The following is an 18,884-nucleotide window of genomic DNA, read 5'->3' on the forward strand; positions in this document are numbered from 1 at the left end:
AGCAGTGCAGGAGAGTTCCTTTTTCCCCACAGCCTCTCCAGCATTTGTTGTCGGTTTTCTTGATCCTGGCCATTCTTTCAGGAGTGAGATGGTATCTCAGTGTGGTTTTAATTTGCATTTCTCTAATAACCAATGATGATGAGCATTTTTTCATGTATTTATTTGCCATTTGCATTTCTTCATCTGAGAATTGCATATTCATCTCAGATGCCCATTTTTGGATTGGATCTTTGAATTTCGGAGGTCTGAGTTTTTTTAATTCTTTATATGTTTTAGACAAGAGGCCCTTGTCTGAGAGAGAGTTCACTAAAATCTTTTCCCAGTTTGTGGGTTTTCTTTTCACTATGCTGGAGATTTCTTTTGACATGCAGAAACTTTTTAATAAGAAGTGGTCCCAGTTATTGATTCTGGGAAGTATTTCCCGTGCGGTTTGAGTCCTGTTCATGAATTCTTTACCTACTCCTATGTCTCCAAGGTTTCTACCTATTTTATCTTCCAATAGATTTAGTGTTTCTGTTTTAATATTCAGATCTTTGACCCATTTAGATTTTAATTTAGTACATGGTGATAGACATGGGTCTAGTTTTAGTTTTCGGCAAATGGAGAGCCAGTTTTTCCAGCACCATTTATTAAAGAGACTGTCGTTCTTCCAGTGAACCTGCTTGGCTCCTTTATCAAAAATAAGGTGGTTGAGTGTGTTCATAGTTGTGGTTGTATCTTCTAATCTATTCCACTGATCTTCAGCTCTGTTTTGATTCCAATACCATGTTGATTTTACTACTGTTGCTTTGTAGTATAACTTCAAGTCAGGGATTGTGATGCCTCCTGCTTTGTCTTTGCTGCTTAGAATTGCCTTTGCGATTCTAGGTCTCTTCTGGTTCCAGATGAAATTTAGGAGTGATTTCTCTAGATCTATAAGGTATGTTGATGGTATTTCTATTGGGATTGCATTGAATCTATATAACAGTTTTGGGAGAATGGCCATTTTCACAATGTTTGTTCTTCCTATCCATGAGCAAGGGATGTCTTTCCATTTTCTGAGATCGTCTTCAATTTCCTTTTTCAGTGTATTATAATTTTCACTGTATAAGTCTTTCACTTCTTTCGTAAGAGTAATTCCTAAATATTTCATTTTTTTGCTTGCTAATGTGAATAGTCCAGTTTCTCTTATTTCCCTCTCTGTAATTTTGTTGTTCGTGTATAGGAATGCTATTGATTTCTGAGTATTGATTTTGTATCCAGCCACATTACTGAATTTATTTATTGTATCTAAGAGTATTTCAATGGAGTTTAGGGGGTCTTCTATGTAGAGTATCATGTCATCTGCAAACAATGATAATTTAAATTCTTCTTTTCCTATCTTTACCCCTTTTATTTCTCTTTCTTGCCTAATTGCTCTGGCTAGTACTTCCAGTACTATATTAAATAGGAGTGGTGATAAAGGATATCCTTGTCTTGTACCCGATTTTAAAGTAAAGGCTTTCAATTTTTGGCCATTTAGTATGATGCTGGCTGTTGGTTTGTCATAAATGGCCTTTATTATATTGAGGTAAAGACCATTTATTCCAATTTTCTGTAAAGTTCTTATCATGAATAAGTGTTAGACCTTATCGAAGGCTTTTTCTGCATCTATAGAGATGATCATGTGATTCTTATTTTTGGCTTTATTGATATGGTGGATTACATTTATTGATTTGCGTATGTTGAACCATCCTTGCATTCCTGGGATGAATACCACTTGGTCATGGTGTATAATCTTCTTGATGATTTGCTGGATCCTATTTGCCAATATTTTATTGAGGATTTTTGCATCCGTGTTCATTAGGGAGATCGGTCTATAGTTCTCTTTTATAGTTGGGTCTTTCTCAGGTTTTGGTACTAGAGTAATATTTGCTTCCAGGAATCACTTAGGAAGGATTTCTTCCCTTTCAATTTCATTGAATAGTTTGAGGAGTGTCGGCATTAGGTCTTCTTTATATTTCTTGTAGAATTCTGCAGTGAATCCATCTGGGCCTGGGCTCTTCTTGGTGGGCAAGGACCCAATTACATTCTCAATTTCATTAGCAGAAATTGGGTTATTCAACAGTTTTATATCCTCTTGATCTAGCTTTGGTACTTCATATGCTTCTAAGAATCTGTCTATTTCTTCTGTGTTATCAAACTTTTGAGAGTAGAGGTTTTCGAAATAGGTGTTGATGATCCTCTGTATTTCTATTGGGTCTGTAGTGATTTCTCCTTTTTCATTTCTTATTGCATGAATTTGAGCTTTTTCTTTCCTTTTTTTAATAAGGTTGGCTAGGGGCTTATCGATTTTATTTATTCTTTCAAAGAACCAACTCTTTGATTCGTTGATTCTTTGGATTGTTTTCTTAGTCTCTATTGCATTGATTTCTGCTCTGATTTTTATAATTCCCTCTCTTCTTTTGGCTTTGGGCTTGACTTGCTCTTCTTTTTCTAGCTGTTTGAGGTGTAGCATCAAGTTATTTATTTGTATTCGTTCTGTTTTCCTGATGTGGGAACTCAGTGCAATAAATTTTCCTCTCAGAACGGCTTTCATTGCATCCCACAGATTCCGGTAAGTTGTATCTGCATTTTCATTTTCTTTTAGGTATTGTTTAATTTCTTCTTTAATTTCTTCTGTGACCCACTGATTACTCAAGAGTGTGTTATTTAGTTTCCATGTGTTTGCGGAATTTTTACAGTATCCTTTGTCATTAATTTCTAATTTCAGAGCGCTATGATCCGATAATATGCAAGGGATGATTTCAACTCTTTTGCACTTGCTTAAATATGTTCTGTGAGCTAATATATGGTCTATTTTAGAAAATGATCCATGTACTGCTGAGAAGAATGTGTATTCTGATGTTGTTGGGTGGAACATTCTGTATATGTCTATCAAACCCATTTGTTCACAGGTGTGATTCAGTTCTGTTATTTCTTTGCTCATTTTCTGTCTGGTTGATCTGTCCCTTGGTGTCAGTGGCGTATTAAGGTCTCCTGTTACAATTGTGTTACTGATAATTTGAGTTTTCATTTCTGTTAATAATTGTTTTATATAACTGGTTGCTCTGGAGTTTGGTGCGTATATATTTAAGATAGTTATCTCTTCCTCTTGGAGTTTTCCCCTTACGAGTATGTAGTGACCTTCTTTGTCCTTTATGGTCATTGTTGTTTTAAAATTCACGTTGTCTGCAAACAGAATGGCTACTCCTGCCTTTTTTTGGATTCCTGCTGCATAAAGAATTGTTTTCCATCCTTTGACTTTCAGTCTGTGAGTATCTTTCTGGGTTAGATGGGTTTCCTGTAAACAGCATATGGTTGGATTTTGTTTCTTGATCCATTCTGCTAGTCTGTTTCTTTTGATTGGTGCATTGAGACCATTTACATTAATGGTTATTACTGTTAAATGCTGGTTAATTGTAGGAATGTTATCTCTCTGCTGTTGCATCTTTATCTTTCAGTTCTGTTTAATTATTTGCTTTGCTTAGTGGTTTTTTCCTTTGTGTATCTAAACTGTCTTGCAATATTTTTTGCAGGGTTGGTTTGGTGTTCATGAAGTTCTTCAGCTGTTCTTTGTCATGGAAGTATCGTATTGCACCATCTATTTTGAATGATAGTTTTGCAGGATATATCAATCTTGGTTGGAAATCATTTTGCTTTAGGATCTGGAATACTTCACTCCATGCTCTTCTTGACTTTATCGTTTGTGCTGAGAAGTCTGCTGTGATTCTGATAGGTTTTCCTTTATAAGTGATTTGTCTTTTCTCTCTGACAGCTTTTAATAATCTATTCTTGTGTTGGATTTCTGGGATGGTGATTATTATATGTCTGGGTGTAGTTTTATTTTGGTTATGACTGTTTGGAGTTCTATATGCTTCACTGATCCTGATGTCAGTTTCTGATCTCATGCTTGGGAAATTTTCAGCTATCACTTCTCTAAATATCCTCTTGACATCCTTCATGTTGTCTCCCTCTCTTTCATTAATCCCTATCATTCTTATGTTATTCTTCTTTGCATCGTCTTGCAGTTGTTGAATTGTTGTTTCCTGGTTCCTTGTTATTTTCAAAAGATCTTTCCTTTCCTGTTCACTAGCTGCAATCCTGTCTTCAAGGTCTGAAATTCTATCTTCACTTTCATTAAGGCGGTTTTTACAACTTTCAGTGGAGTTTTTTATTTCCTGTATATCTCTGTGCATCTGCATTATGTATTCTGTTTGTTTCTTATATTGCTCGTCTAGGGATTCTATCTTTTTGTTTAGTTCCTCCAATTTTTTATCTGTGTTTTCTTTAGATATATTTAGAATCTCTTTCATTTCTTTTATCATTTCTTCTTTTATCTGGGAGATTATTTCGAGTTTGAATTTCTTTAAAGCTTCCTGGAGTTGCTTGTCAATTTCAGTGGCTATTGTGTCCGATATATGAGGTGGATGGGATATATTTTCTTCTATATACATCGCTCCTAGGGTTTCTTGAGATGGGCTGGAGGTTTGAGGTTGTAATTTGGTCTTTCGTTTTGTCATTTTCCTATATTTCTGTGTTTCAAGTGTTATTTGAAAGCTTCCTCAGGATCTGTTGAAAATCCCCTTCTATGTTTGGAGCTACTGAGACTCTGGCGCCGCGCTACCCCAAGCCATTAGGCCTACAGAACCAGTGGCCCTCCTCTGCCTGCTCAGAACTCCGCAGTTCCAGACAAGCTGGGCCTCAGGGACACTGTGCGCCCACCTGCCCCTTGGAAGCTCCACAGTTCTTCAATCGCAGCCGGGTTAGGGTACTCACCACAGGCCGCAGTGCTTCAGGAACCTGTGGACCCTCCCTGGTTGCAGAGATATCCACAGTCCTCCAGACACATGGAGAGGCCGATGCAGGCACTCCAAATCTGCCCAGCTCCTCCTCTGCAGACCAATGGCCAGGCGCGGCAGCTAAACAGGCTGGGCTAGGCTGGTAGTGTGGGCCAGCCCACCTATGGGGAGCTCAGCAGGACTCCAAATGAAGCCGGGAATGGGGAGGCTGATGTGGAAGCCTCAAACCCACCTCTCTCCTTCACTGCACCTGGAAGCCTGAGGGAACTCCAGCAGTCTGGGCGCAGATATCCAGAGTCCTCCACACATGCAGAGAGGCCAGTGAGGGCACCCCAGATCTGCCCAGCTCCTCCTCTGCAGACCTATGGCCAGGCGCGGCAGCTAAACTGGCTGGGCTAGGCTGGTAGTGTGGGCCAGCCCACCTATGGGGAGCTCAGCAGTTCTCCAAATGAAGCCGGGAATGGGGAGGCTGATGTGGAAGCCTCAAACCCACCTCTCTCCTTCACTGCACCTGGAAGCCTGAGGGAACTCCAGCAGTCTGGGCGCAGATATCCAGAGTCCTCCAGACATGCAGAGAGGCCAGTGAGGGCACCCCAGATCTGCCCAGCTCCTCCTCTGCAGACCTATGGCCAGGCGCGGCAGCTAAACTGGCTGGGCTAGGCTGGTAGTGTGGGCCAGCCCACCTATCGGGAGCTCAGCAGTTCTCCAAATGAAGCCGGGAATGGGGAGGCTGATGTGGAAGCCTCAAACTCACCTCTCTCCTTCACTGCACCTGGAAGCCTGAGGGAACTCCAGCAGTCTGGGCGCAGATATCCAGAGTCCTCCAGACACGCAGAGAGGCCAGACACCCAGATCTGCCCAGCTCCTCCTCTGCAGACCTATGGCCAGGCGCGGCAGCTAAACAGGCTGGGCTAGGCTGGTCCTAATTTACTTTAAAGGTAGATAGCACACACTGTGAGCGTCAAATCCTACTGTACCACTGAGCTATATCAAATTCTAAATTAGGTGGTTGGTTTGACAAATGACCTGTAAACATAAAAAGAAATGTTTAGTGTTCCTGATAAGGAGAATTTAATTTTATAATGGAGTGAAATATTTTTCAGCTACAGAGTTTGTGAGTAGAAGAGCAGTTTATCCTGCTGCTTAAAATTGGAGATGGCTTATGACTTTTTCAAATAGGAAATTTGATTCAAGTACTGTACCACGTTTAGGAAAGCGTATGTCCACTCATCAGTTCCTTTCTAGAATACCTTCAGAACATACAGACACGTTAAATGTGCTTTTCTTCATTGTTGCTTAACATAGTGATGGATTCACAGAAAGATTGTATCAGTTGCAGTGCATTGCAGAATGGAGTGATATATAATCACTGAAACTGGCATCACATGAATGTATTTTTAACAGGGAAAGATGCACTTTGATATATCCACTGAGACGAGAGTCAGTTTACTTTTGCCTACACACAATTAGGCTGCAGTCTTGTGTCAGAAAATGTATACAAATTGTGGCAAAATTTGTTATTTTTAGGCATTTGAACGAGAGGTGAAATTTTCTGTTCTTTTTTATTATCTAGAAAGTCATTCTATTCATAATATTTAAGAGTTTCTCATTAATTTTTTCACTCTAACAGAGTTTCATTGGCACCAGAAACAATGTTGAATATTCTGTATTTTTACATTTTTGTGCCTTTCATTTTGTACTATCTCATGATCAGTAATGGCAATAATGGTTCTGTGTGCCCTTCTTTCCTTTCTCTTATCCTTGATTTCTACAATAAATAAATATAAAATTCTAGTGAAAGTTGTCTTAATAAAATAATTCTTGGGAAAAACACAAACATTAGTTAAGCACAGATAGTTTTCATTTTTTCTGTGTGTGTATTGGTATTTCTGACAACTTTTTGCTTCTTCAAAAATAAAGATATAAAGAAATTATCTGTACTTAGAGATTTTACTATGAATCATGTGATGATGCCATATGAAGAAAACTTTTAAAGCCACTGCAGGATACTGAAGCCTTTTGCCCAGGAAGCAGCTTCATTGCTGCTCAGACTAACTCAGCAGATTCATGCCTAGTATCGCATGTTAGCCCCTTTTTATTCAATTTTTGTCTTTTCATCACCCTTATATGGGCACATGCAAGGATTTTCCAGTCTGGTCGGTATACCTTAACATTTTACAGGCTGGTTTTTGTTACAGAGTCACATCAGTAGCATACACAGTGTTTGATCCTACGCAGTAAAAAGCCCCCATACTCCAAAGGTCAGGAGGGGACCTTCCACACTGCCAGGTATAGTTACACAAGAGCTTTTGTCTTCTGAGCTTTGTGTGCCTTTCCAATGACAGAGGTGTTAAAATATGAGAAAAAGTGTCTGGAGGCTTATTGAAATAATCCTAACCCCACAAAGAATGTCCATTTTAATTATTTTATTTTACTTAATTGAAATATTGTCTTTGTTAAGTAGTAATAGTAGACATTATAGTATCTGACAATTATTGAGCTGTTATTTGTTCTACAAGTTGTTCTAAATATTTTGTGCGGATTCTTATTTAACCATCTCAGTGGTGTCTTCTGAGAGAACTGAGAACTTCAGTTCTCATTTAGTAGGTGAGAATCCCGAGGCACAGAAGGGCCAAAGGATGGCTAGAAAGTAAGAACTTAGGGTAGAAATTAAATTCCAATTGAGCTAAATCTGAGGCCTGTTCTTACTAATTCCAGTGGGTTGCACTAGGCTGGGAGGTAGCGCAGTGCAGGGACCTTGTTTAGTACGTGCAAGACAGCAGCTTCCATCCCCCACACTATGTACACAAAGCATCACCCACTTGCACTTCCATTCACAGGTGAGCAGTAAGAGCTGTGAAGCATTCTATGTTTTCAAAGACAATTAAATACTTCTTGTTAAAGATATTTAATTTTCATAATAATTCCATAAATAATTTTGCATTTTGAAATGGAGCGCTGTAATTTCCTAAAATCTTCTTGACTGTCCCAGGACTGCTCTGCATTATGCCAGTGCCTATGGCCATCCAGAAGTGGTGACTCTCTTGGTAAAGAGCAAGTGTGATATTAATGCCTGTGACAGTGACCATGACACCGCTCTGATTAAGGTAAATAGCAGCCAACAATTTCAGCATGGGAGGGATTGTATTTAAATGCTGAAAATCAAAGTCAGTCAGTGTAATTTGAATATAACTCCTTGGCCAGGCATGTGGAAAGTGTGTTTGGAGTTTCTTGAGCTGATGGTGTCTCCTTTATTACAATACCCACAGGCTGTAAAATGCTACGAGGAAGGCTGTGCTAGTATTCTCTTGGAGCATGGTGCAAATGTAAATATTGCCAATGCCAAGGGCAACACTGCTCTGCATCTTTCGGTTTTTCATCCAAAGTCTTCACTAACAGCAAAACTGCTTTCGCATGGTGCCGATGCTGAGGCAAAAAACAAGGTATAGAGCACTGAATTTTCTTTCCAAAGTTTCTGAAATACTTTCGTGTTCACAGTGACATATTGGTTGGTCAGTTTTCCACATGTAGAAACTCAAGTGTTTCATGAATACACTGTTTGAAATAACTTGATAGTTAATGTTTTCACTTTCAATGTTGATAGTTTTAATGAAATGCTAGAGGATGTGAGTTTCTTTTATGCACTTACAGTATTTGTGAACACACTGAATTTTAAAATGTAAAATTTTTGTTTCAAAAGGTTTCTTTCTTTCTTTTTTGCAGTAGTGTAAAACAGCACAAGATAGCAAAATTAACCTCAGAATTTGGTTTTATTTTAAAACTTAAACAGAGCAATAGTGTTTTTTTATTTAAAAGAAACAACAGGAAAATGGTAGAAATAGCACATAATTTCAAAAATAATTAACAGTAAGAAATCACTAGTTGATAAATCACATACTGTTCTTTTAGATATAGTTCAAGTTACAAAAGTAAAGCATACAAAGTGGCTGGTCAAACAGCAATACTGCAAACTGTTCTTTTCAGCTCTCCAAGAAAAATTTACTAATAGGGTTATCAAATGTACTGTCACACATACGTGCAGTTGTAGCCTTTAGATCAGTTTTTTGTCCTCTCTTTTTCACAACAGCAATTACACATTTTGTGTTTGACTACTCCTACATTTCTTATTACATTTCACACTAGAGACACACTGTGATATTTATAAATATGATTATTTATTTATTTCATTAGTGAGAAGAGCCTCAAATTGTCTCCATTTGCCTATGAAAGCCTCAACAGCAACCTTTTTATAGCTGAGTAATATTCTATTGTATAAAAATATCACATCTTTTTCATCCACTCTGCAGTTCATGGGCATCTTGGTTTTTTTCAAGTTTTAGCTATTACAAATTGTGCTGCTATGAACATGGCTGCACATATCTCACAGGTATATGACATTTTCCATTTTTCTAGGAAAATACCAATGAGGGAACTCACTGGACCGAATGGAACTTCCAATCCTAGTCTTCTGCAAAATTTCCATACCGATTTCCATAGTGCCTGTGTCAGTCTACACTGCCAGCAATCGTGGAGCATTGTGTCCCCCCCCCCCCCACCACAGCCTCGCCAGCATTTGTTATCAGTTGATTTCTTGATTGCAGCTATTCTTTTCGGAGTGAGAATCTCGATGATGTTTAAATTTGCATTTCTCGAATGACCAATGATGGTGAACATTTCTTTCACCATCATTGTAATTATTTGCCATTTGTATATCTTCATCTGAGAAATGTGTGTTCATCTCAGATGTTCATTTTTGGAGAGGGTCTCTGAATTTGGGCTTGATGTTTTTCAATACTTTACACATTCTGGATATAAGTCCTTTGTCTGAGGAGTTGTTGGCTAAAATTGTTTCCCATTCTGTGGGTTTTCTTTTCACTCTGTTAGTGATTTCTCTTGAAGTGCAGAAACTTTTGAATAATATGAGATCCCAGGTGTTGATTCTTTGAAGTGTTTCCCATGCAGTTTACATTTTGTTCATGAAATCTCTGCCTACCTCTGTCTCCAAGTCTTCTGCCTACCTGGTCTTCCAGTAGATTTAAGGTTTCTGTATTAATGTTTAGGTCTTTGGTTCATTTAGACTTTAGTTTTGTGCTTGGTGATAGGCATGGGTCTATTTTCAGTCTTCAGCATGCAGAGAGCCAGTTTTTCCAGCCCCATTTATTAAAGAGTGAACATGGTTAGCCCCATTGTCAAATATCAGGTGGTTGATTGTTTTTGTAGTTGTGCTTGCATCTTCTAATCTGTTCCATTGTTCCCCAGGTGTATTTCTTTGCCAATACCCTGCTCATTTTATCATTGTGCCTTTGTAATAGAGTTTCAGGTCAGGAATTGAGATGCCTCCTCCCTTACCTTGGTTTCTCAGAATTGCCTTTGCTATTCTAGGTTTCTTCTGTTTCCAAATGAATTTCAGGAGTGTCTTCTCTAGCTCTGTGAGGCACGTTAATGGTATTCTGATTGCAATTGCATGAAATCTGTAGAACAGTTTTGGGAGTATGGCCATTTTCACAATATTGAGTCTTCCTAGCCAAGAACAAGGAATACTCTTCCATTTTGTAATATCCTCTTCAATCTCCCTTTGTAGTGTAGCATAATTTTCAGCAAATAGGTCTTTTACATTCTTAGTTAGGTTGGTTCCTAAGTATTTCATTATTTTAGATGCTATTGTGAAAGGTGATATTTCCATAAATTCTCTCTCGGTGAGTTTTTTGGTTGAGTACAGGAATGCTATTTGTTTTTGAGTTTTGACTTTGGATCCAGTTACTCTACTCAATTTTTTTATTATTTCTAACAGTCTTCTAATGGAAATTTTTGGGTCTTCTACATAGAGTATCATGTCACTTGTAAATAGTGATAATTTAACTTCTTCCTTTCCTATATTTATTCATTTTATTTCTCTCTCTTGTCTGATTATCCTGGCTGGTGTTTCCAGAACGTATTTGAATAGGAATGGTGAAAGTGGACATCCTTGTCTTGTTTCTGATTTTAAAGTAAAAGCTTTCAGCTTTTGTCCATTTAGTATAATGTTGGCTATTGATTTGTCATAGATTGGCTTCATAAGATTGAGGTAGACACCATGTGTTCTGAGTATCTGAAAGGTTTTTATGATGAACATGTGTTGGGCTTTATCAAAAGCTTTTTGTGCATCTGTGAAGACGACCATGCGGTTTTTGTTTTTGGCTCTGTTGATGGGTTGTATTACATTTATTGATTTGCATAGGTTAAAGTATTCCTGCCTTCCTGGAGTGAATCCCACTTGGTCATGATGTATAATCTCTTGATTCTTTGCTGCATTCTATTCTTGCCAGTATTTTATTGGGAATCTTTGCATGACTGTTGATTAGTGAGATTGGCCTATAGTTCTCCTTTTTGCTTGGGACTTTCTCTGGTTTTGGTATGAGAGTTATACTGGCCTCCAGGAATGATTTAGGGAGGATTGCTTCCTTTTCATTTTCATTGAAGTGTTTAAGCAGTTTAAGGAGAAGTTCTCTAAATTTTTTGTAGAATTTAGCCATGAATCCACAGGATGTGGGCTTTTCTTTGTTGGTAAGTTTTTAATTATAATTTTAATTGCAATAGTTGATACCGGATTATTTAAATTTGCTGTATCTTCTTGGTTGAGCTTTGATAGTTCATATGGTTCTGGAAATCTGTCCATTTCCTCTGTATTTCCCACGCTATGTGAGTAGAGATTTTCAAAGTAGGTATTCATGATGTTTTGAATTTGCATGGGATCTGTAGTAATTTCCCCCTTTTTGGTCTTTATTGCCTGAATTTAGGCTTTTTCTTAATAAAGTTAGCTAGAAGCTTGTCAATTTTGTTTAGTCTCTCAAAAAACCAGTTTTTTGTTCCATTAATTCTTTGTACTGTTTTTTAAATTTCCATTGCATTGATTTCTGCTCTAATCTTTACAATTTCCTCTCTTGTATGAGCTTTGGGTTTAACTTACTCTTCTTTTTCTAGAAGCTTGTGATGAAGCATTAGGTTGTTTATTTGTTGTCGTTCTTTTTTTTTGATATAACAATTTATTGATATATATTTCCTTCTTAAGTCTGCTTTCATTGCGTCCCATAGATTACAGTATGTTGTGTCTGCATTTCATTGATTTGTAGCTATTGCTTTATTTCTTCTTTATCTGTGGCCCACTGGTTCTTCAAAGGGTTGTGATTTAATTTCCATGTAATTATACAGGTTTCACAATTATTCTGCCATTAATTTCTAATTTCAGTGTGGTCAGATGTGTTTCTTGTATACAGCATACTGTGGGATCATGTTTCTTGATCCATTCTTTCAACCTATTTCTTTTGATATGTGAATTGAGACCGTTTACATTTATGCATATCAGTGGTATGTACTGGCTTGACTTTGCCATGTTGTGTTCCAGTTCTTTGATTTCTGCTTGTCCTACCAGGTGGTTTTTTTTCTGTTGTAGAACAACAGTATTTTAGAATAAGTGGAAATGTTGTTGCTGTTGACAGTTCATAAAAATGATCCATTTTTGGTGACTTGACTTAAATGGGAAAAATGACAAGGAAAAATGATTAGAAATAATGCAAGCCAATAGTGTTTGGTTGTTGATTAGTTGCTACTGAAGGAATACAGTTTCTGGTTCATGTGCATAGATAAGATGCTCTTCAATTTTAGGAATAAAATTTGTTTTTTTCTACTTATTACTGGAAATTGAACACAGACCCTTCACACAGAGCTGTGTCTCCTGTTCAACTGTGCTATGTTTTATTTTTGGTAGGATATGAAGTTGTCTTATTTGAGATTGAACATGCGATGTGCCTGCCTCATATTCCCATAGTGCAGTGATTACTGGCTGTACCTAGCTTGAGAATAAAATCTCTTTATTCTGTTTTTTTTTTATTTTTCTTTTTACATGCTTTTTTCAATAGTGGCACTCAAACTCTGAATCTTGCACTTACCAGCCAGGCACTGTGTGATGCTGAGCTACATTCCCATCCTCTTAAAAATTCTTAGTAGAAAAGAAAACCATATATTGTTTTTTAAAATTTTTATTTAAAAGGAAAAAGAGAAAAACCAAAACAAAACAAAGCAGTGTAAGAGTACAAGTAATACAGAACATAAAAAAAAAAAACCACTAAGAAATCACCAGTTAATAGATTACACATTATCATCCTAGAGATAGTTGCTCAAGTCAGAGTATCAAAGCATACAAAGTGAACATTCAAACAGTGAGACTGCAAACAGTTGTGTTCAATGATCCAACCAAAAACATTAATATGGTCAGCTATTAAACACCCCTAAACACACTTGCAGTTATATCCTTTAGAGCACTTTTTTTCCCTCTGTTTTTTATAACAAAATTATATATTTTGGGTTTTATTACTCCTTAGTTCTTATTACTGTTTTTTTTGGGAAGAGAATAAAGTCAAATATGGGAAAACAAAGCTGTCAGTCAAAATCAAGGATAGACACAGTACATGATGTGATAACAGAGTACAAGGTTATCAACAATGGTTACCATAATGCCTCTTGCTTCCTTAAAAAGAATTGTCTATCTCATTAGGTATTATAAAGTTGAACAAAACAGTAGAGAACAAGACCAATAAAACCTAAACATTGTAAACATTACAGCACTTCCAAAGGAGATAATAGTCAAACCAGAATGGGCATCTTAGTGAATCTTATTGCCTTCAAAGTAGTTGCCATACTCTTGATACTATCATATAGAATGGAACAGAGTCTAATCAGTCAAAACAAGATAGTGGGAGTATTACAGGACTTCAAAACAAGTTAATAGGAAATCAAAAAAAGTTACTATAATATATCCTGCTAATTTTTAAAATTTTTCCCCTTAATTAAAAAAACCATAAAAAATAACTAAATAATCTTTTTAATGAATAAGGGAGAGATTGAGATAAAAGAGGACATAACAACATAACAATACAGGTCAAAGCATGACAATTTCAGCAACCTAGTGCTTCACCACCAAATAACCCGACTTACTTGCAGTTAACATAGTGTCTATCTTTTTCCTTGAAATATTTGAATATAACTTCATATACTATAGCTTCAAATATTTCCATATCAAGAAGCCCAGAATAAAGCCTTTCCAAGTTAATAAGTGAAAACTTTATAAGGCTTCAAGGTCACATAATGGGGAATCATGATTACCACATACTTTTATATATTTGAATCTTTACTTACATTAGGGAAACTATTCGGTATTCACACATGCGAGATAGATTTATTTCACTTATGAGTATGGTCTCAAGCTGCGCCCCTTTATTGAGAATCATATATTGTAAACCTGAAATTTTAGGAGAACTCCAGCAATCCAGTTTGGCATGCATGAATGGTAATTAATTAAGAAACAAGGGAAATGAAAGAATAATTAAGAAAGATCCTTTCCTTTTCAGTCAGAAACCGCAACTAAGATAAGAATCTGAATTGTCCTTTCAAACATATGATGTCTTGCTGGGAGCTGGGAGTTAAGGAGCTTGTATGATGAGATCAGTTGTATTTTGAATGTACTAGTCCCTGTTCTGCCCTGAGCCAAGAGGATTAAATGGAGCTTCCATGGAGTACCTGTCTCTCACCTTCCCTCCTTTTGTCTAAATTCTCAACTAGTAAAAAGTAGTGGCTGTGTAGATGAGAGATGAAACTGATGTCATCTTCTAGGTTCTCTAGTCCTCATCTAGACTTGTGTGTTTCTGTGGTCAGGAGAAAGGTTTGAAACAGTTGAGGCTCTGCCCTGGAGATTTGGGTTCAGTAAATGTCTTAAGCCCTGACATGGATATTTCAAAATATTTCCTCAAGATTCTGACATAGCTCAGAAGCATTTAATGGACAAGCATGTTTAATGGTGAATTCCTAATTCTCAGAAACTGAAGAAATCTCTAGATGAGTTGGATTAAATACCACTTCCTTCTAATCTCTCCTTTCCAACAAAATCAGGCCAAGTTCCTTTTGTCTTTCTCTACAACTGTCAATGGGAAGTGAAAGGAGTATCATCAGTGTAACCTATTGTTGTGCAGAATCCACCACTTTCCTTCCCCCCTTTGGTCATTCAGTGCCACTGGGAAGCTCTGTATTAATTCACTAATGGTTAAGGCTTAGTCTTGATGAATTCCACATCTCTTTGTTATCATTACTGGCTCTCATTATAATCACTAGTGGCACAAAGCTGACAAATGTAGATTTTCAGGAATTTGAACAATGTCCACCTTGAATCTGTAGTTAGTTGAGGCATGTGACAGACTATGTCACTGTATTCAGTTAAGAAAGCCCTGGCAGAAATCAATGAAACTGTAAGAACAGAGATGAGAATGCTTTTTAAATTTGTATTGCTTATTTCTTAGTGTGTGTGTGTGTTGGGGGGGGGGGTAATGGAGGATTGCACCTAGGACCTTCTCACTGAGCTGCATCCCCACCATTCATCACTGGTCACCCCCTGTTAAATTTGAGACAGTGTTTCACTAAGTTTCAGAGGCAGAAATCAGACATGAACTTGGATCCCTCTTCCTAGCCTCACAGAGTGATAAGCTTACAGGGTTGTACCACCCTATGCAGCTGGGAATTGTTGTGGTAATTTCTTTTCAGCGCTCCTTTGAAACTGTTTAACAGCAGGGAGACCTGCATACAAATGGAGGATAAGTATAAGTGTTGAAAAATTATTGAAATAGTTATAATGCTTTTCATTTCATGGTAGGACCTCACTTTTTTGGTAAAACATGATGTTAAGGGAAGAATTTTACACAGAAATGCTTGCTTTGTACACAACCATTTGGCAGCCCATGCATACCAAAGGTAAAAGCAAAACTCTGTGACTTAAACGTGGCTCTTAGCTCTATGCAGTTTTCCTGCATCAATTGATCTCACAAGGAGGTTTCAGAACCCTGCTCCAAATTTGAAGTTGAAGATGCTCAGAGAGAAGGGTCTGTCCTGTCTTCAGAGCCTGTGTGACCATGCAAGTGCCCTTTTATAGACCCACCTCTGTGTTTCCCTGTGCAGACTACTGATTGTGCCTCTGTGAGAGTTTGCAGCTCTTAAAAGATGGTATATTTTAATAAAGATTCTGGAATTTCAGAATATCTTTTATTCATTTATAAGAATGTAATGTAAGTGCTGGGGTTTTATCTCAGCGGCATAAGCGCCTGCCTGGCAAGTGTGTGCTCATGAGGTTGATCCCTGGTACTGATAAAAAAGGAAAAAGACAAAAAAAAAATAAAATGTAATCTAGATTTAAGAATAAATATTTAGAAATGGAGTGGAATTTAGAAATTGTTTAAAATTGTTCCCATATGCTCTAAATAATCATGTTCCTATCAGAATGCCTGCAGACATTAATAATTATAATCACAACTGAATAATTTATGCTTGTTACCAAGAATTTTGTATCTTTCATTTCAGCCTTGCCCCTTAAAAATATGTGTCTTAATGAGTTTCATTGTGATACAATTTTCATATTTAGTGGTATGAAAATTTTCATATTATGCAGTATTAGAATTTGTTCATTATGAGAAAATCCATCCTGAGCAGTGTTATAATTTATTTATTATGTTAAAATCCAAATTGAGCAGTATTAGAATCTTTATTGATGAACCATATTTTACATTTGATTTGTATAACATTGGTAATTGAAATGGAACCAGAATAAAACTTATTAAAAGCAATAGTTATACATGGGGATCCCAGGATTGCCGTTATATATGAGAAGTGAAGTTTTGTACTCATCTTTCTAACAGCTGAGATAATATTTTCATCTAATAATAGGACATAAAGAGCCATAACTGGTTTAATAAGAAGTGATCCAAGTTCACTTGGGGCTGATCTCACAATTGAGTGACCATGTAATGGGGGTACTCCTTAAAAGCTGGAATGGTTAAGAATTGTAGTTGGATCCTGTCACCAGGTGGAGAATTCAGCAAGTTTCCTGCCTAACTGCTTTGCATGGTACCGAAACTGTTAATTCCCTGAAACTGTTAATTCCTCAGGTGTTGATATTTGGCAGAAGACAAGTAGTGTTGAATACGAGTAAAGCAAAGGTAAAGAGATTTTAATACTGAAGAAATAATGCAGTTTTATAATTTCTCAAACAGATGATTATCAAATCTGTTGAGACATAGAAGTCATGGAAAATGATTCTTTGGAATATAGGGTGAGAATTTCTGCCTAGGGATGATAATTTAACTCATTAATTTAATCCAAATCCTTCAATCCTTTTTGGCTGTGCATTATGGTTGGAGCTACTGAGAAAAAAGATACAGCCCCTGCCCTGAAGGTGCATTTGATCGAAGCGGGAGGTGTTACATAACTCTGAGTACCATGATAAAGGCTGTGATGGGAAGACCCTTGGAACCAGTGACTGGAGCGAGTTGTGACCCTGGGGTTTCTGTAGCCACTGTGGGCAGAGAGCATGCACTGCAGAGGGTATGGCAGGGCAGCACGTGTGGAAGCACTGGGAGTGAGAAGGAAGAGACTGCTGTGTGTTGTTATCTATATCAGGTTAACAGTCAGGGTCCTTCACAAGCTGTTCAGTTCAGCTGAGAAGCAGGCAGTTGTGTGGGTTTTAAATTGTTTCTGCTTCTCCACAGGAAGGCCTCACACCACTTATGCTTGCTCTAAGGGAAAACAGAATGAAAGCGGCAGCAGCATTGTTAAAAAAGACAGAAACAAAGAATGTGGTGAATGAGCCGGAAAGGTATGGTTGTTCTTTTTTTAAACAAGAGTTCAGCAGTGTTGTGGAGTGGTAATAAGTCAGCTAAGTCAGTAGCTGAAAGACTACCTTAGGGACTGGTGTATAATGAAAAAGATCAACACAAACCATCAGATAGAAAAATTATTTGGATTGGGCAACATAAGGAATACTGTGCAGTACAAGTCATGCTCTATTATTGAGTAATTTTGATGTCTGCTTTTTAATGAGAAGAATAACTTTTGTAGTAAAACAATAAGGAAGAACACTGTATTGCTATGTTCATGGAACTTCCTCAGAGTACAAAACATAAACCTAAATGCTTCATATAAAAAGGAAAAAGTGTAAATGTTTCTTTTCAGTGATTGAAAATGAGCTAGTAATATAAACAAGTTGGCATATAAAAATATTTGGAGAAGCAAAATATGCAATTTGGAAAAGTATGCTCATATAAGAGAAACCAGAAAATATTTGAACTTGTGTTTCAGACTTATTTCAAAGAACTTTATATCCTCAAGTTGCATTCATTTATCTATGAGTTCCTCAAGGTTATCTTTCTTTTTCATAGTGCAGTATTCCATTGTGTATAGTTGCCATTTTCCTTTACATTATTCTCTTAATGGATGTATACACTATTTTAGAGATGTAGCTGTTAGAAATTGTGCTGCTGTAAACATAGATATCTATATATCCCTGTATGTATGATTTTAACTATTTTGGAAGATTTCTGCAAGGGGACATAGCTGTGTCAAGTGGATTTCTATTTTTAGTTTTTGGTGGAATCACCACACTGTTTGCTGTAGTGTTCATACTGGTTTACATTTGCACCACTGGTGTAGAAAAACTCATCAGCATTTATCATTAGACTTTTTTTCATGGAAATCTTTGTAAGATAAAATGCTATCTTGGTGTATATTTAATTTGCATTTATGTAATTTCCAGATGCAATGATGAGTTTTCCATGTTTTTATTGGCCATTTGTACTTCTAACAAGTATCATTTCATTTTATTTTTCTGTTCTTTGAGCTTTCTTTACTAGGTCTATACTTTGATGCTTGTCCTCTGCCTGTGGAGTGACTAATAAGGGTTTTTTTTTTTTTTTGGTATTCTGAAGGTTGTCTCTTTCTGTTGGTTGTTTCCTTTGCAATAGAGAATCTTTTTAATTTCACGAGACTCCATTTGTTGATTCTCTATATTGTATTTTGTGCCATTAGGGTTTTGTTCAGAAAGTCCTTGCCTATGCCTGTGTCTTTGAGTACTGCCTATTTTGTCTTCCAGAAGATTGCTTCTGTTTTAACATTTAGTTCTTTGGCCCATTTTGGTTATAGTTTAGTACATGGTGAGATATGTGGATCTAGATCTGTTGCACGTAGGTATCCAATTTTCCCAGCACCATCCCTTGAAAGAATATCTTTACTCCGGTA

General features: G+C 37.0%; 1 protein-coding gene across 1 annotated transcript in view; it reads left to right on the plus strand.

The window, feature by feature from the left end:
- LOC134474726 (putative ankyrin repeat domain-containing protein 30B-like) overlaps nt 1–18,884 on the plus strand; it is a 39,483-nt gene that overhangs the window by 8,222 nt on the left and 12,377 nt on the right. The window contains exons 5-7 of the mRNA XM_063243248.1: nt 7,792–7,906; nt 8,069–8,242; nt 17,360–17,466. Of these exons, the coding sequence (XP_063099318.1) occupies nt 7,792–7,906; nt 8,069–8,242; nt 17,360–17,466 (396 nt within the window). The remainder of the gene's footprint in view (nt 1–7,791; nt 7,907–8,068; nt 8,243–17,359; nt 17,467–18,884) is intronic.

Source organism: Cavia porcellus, unplaced genomic scaffold (genome assembly GCF_034190915.1).
Source record: "Cavia porcellus strain 051 isolate PalLab524CR breed Dunkin Hartley unplaced genomic scaffold, mCavPor4.1 scaffold_37, whole genome shotgun sequence".
Classification (NCBI taxonomy): Eukaryota; Metazoa; Chordata; class Mammalia; order Rodentia; family Caviidae; genus Cavia; species Cavia porcellus.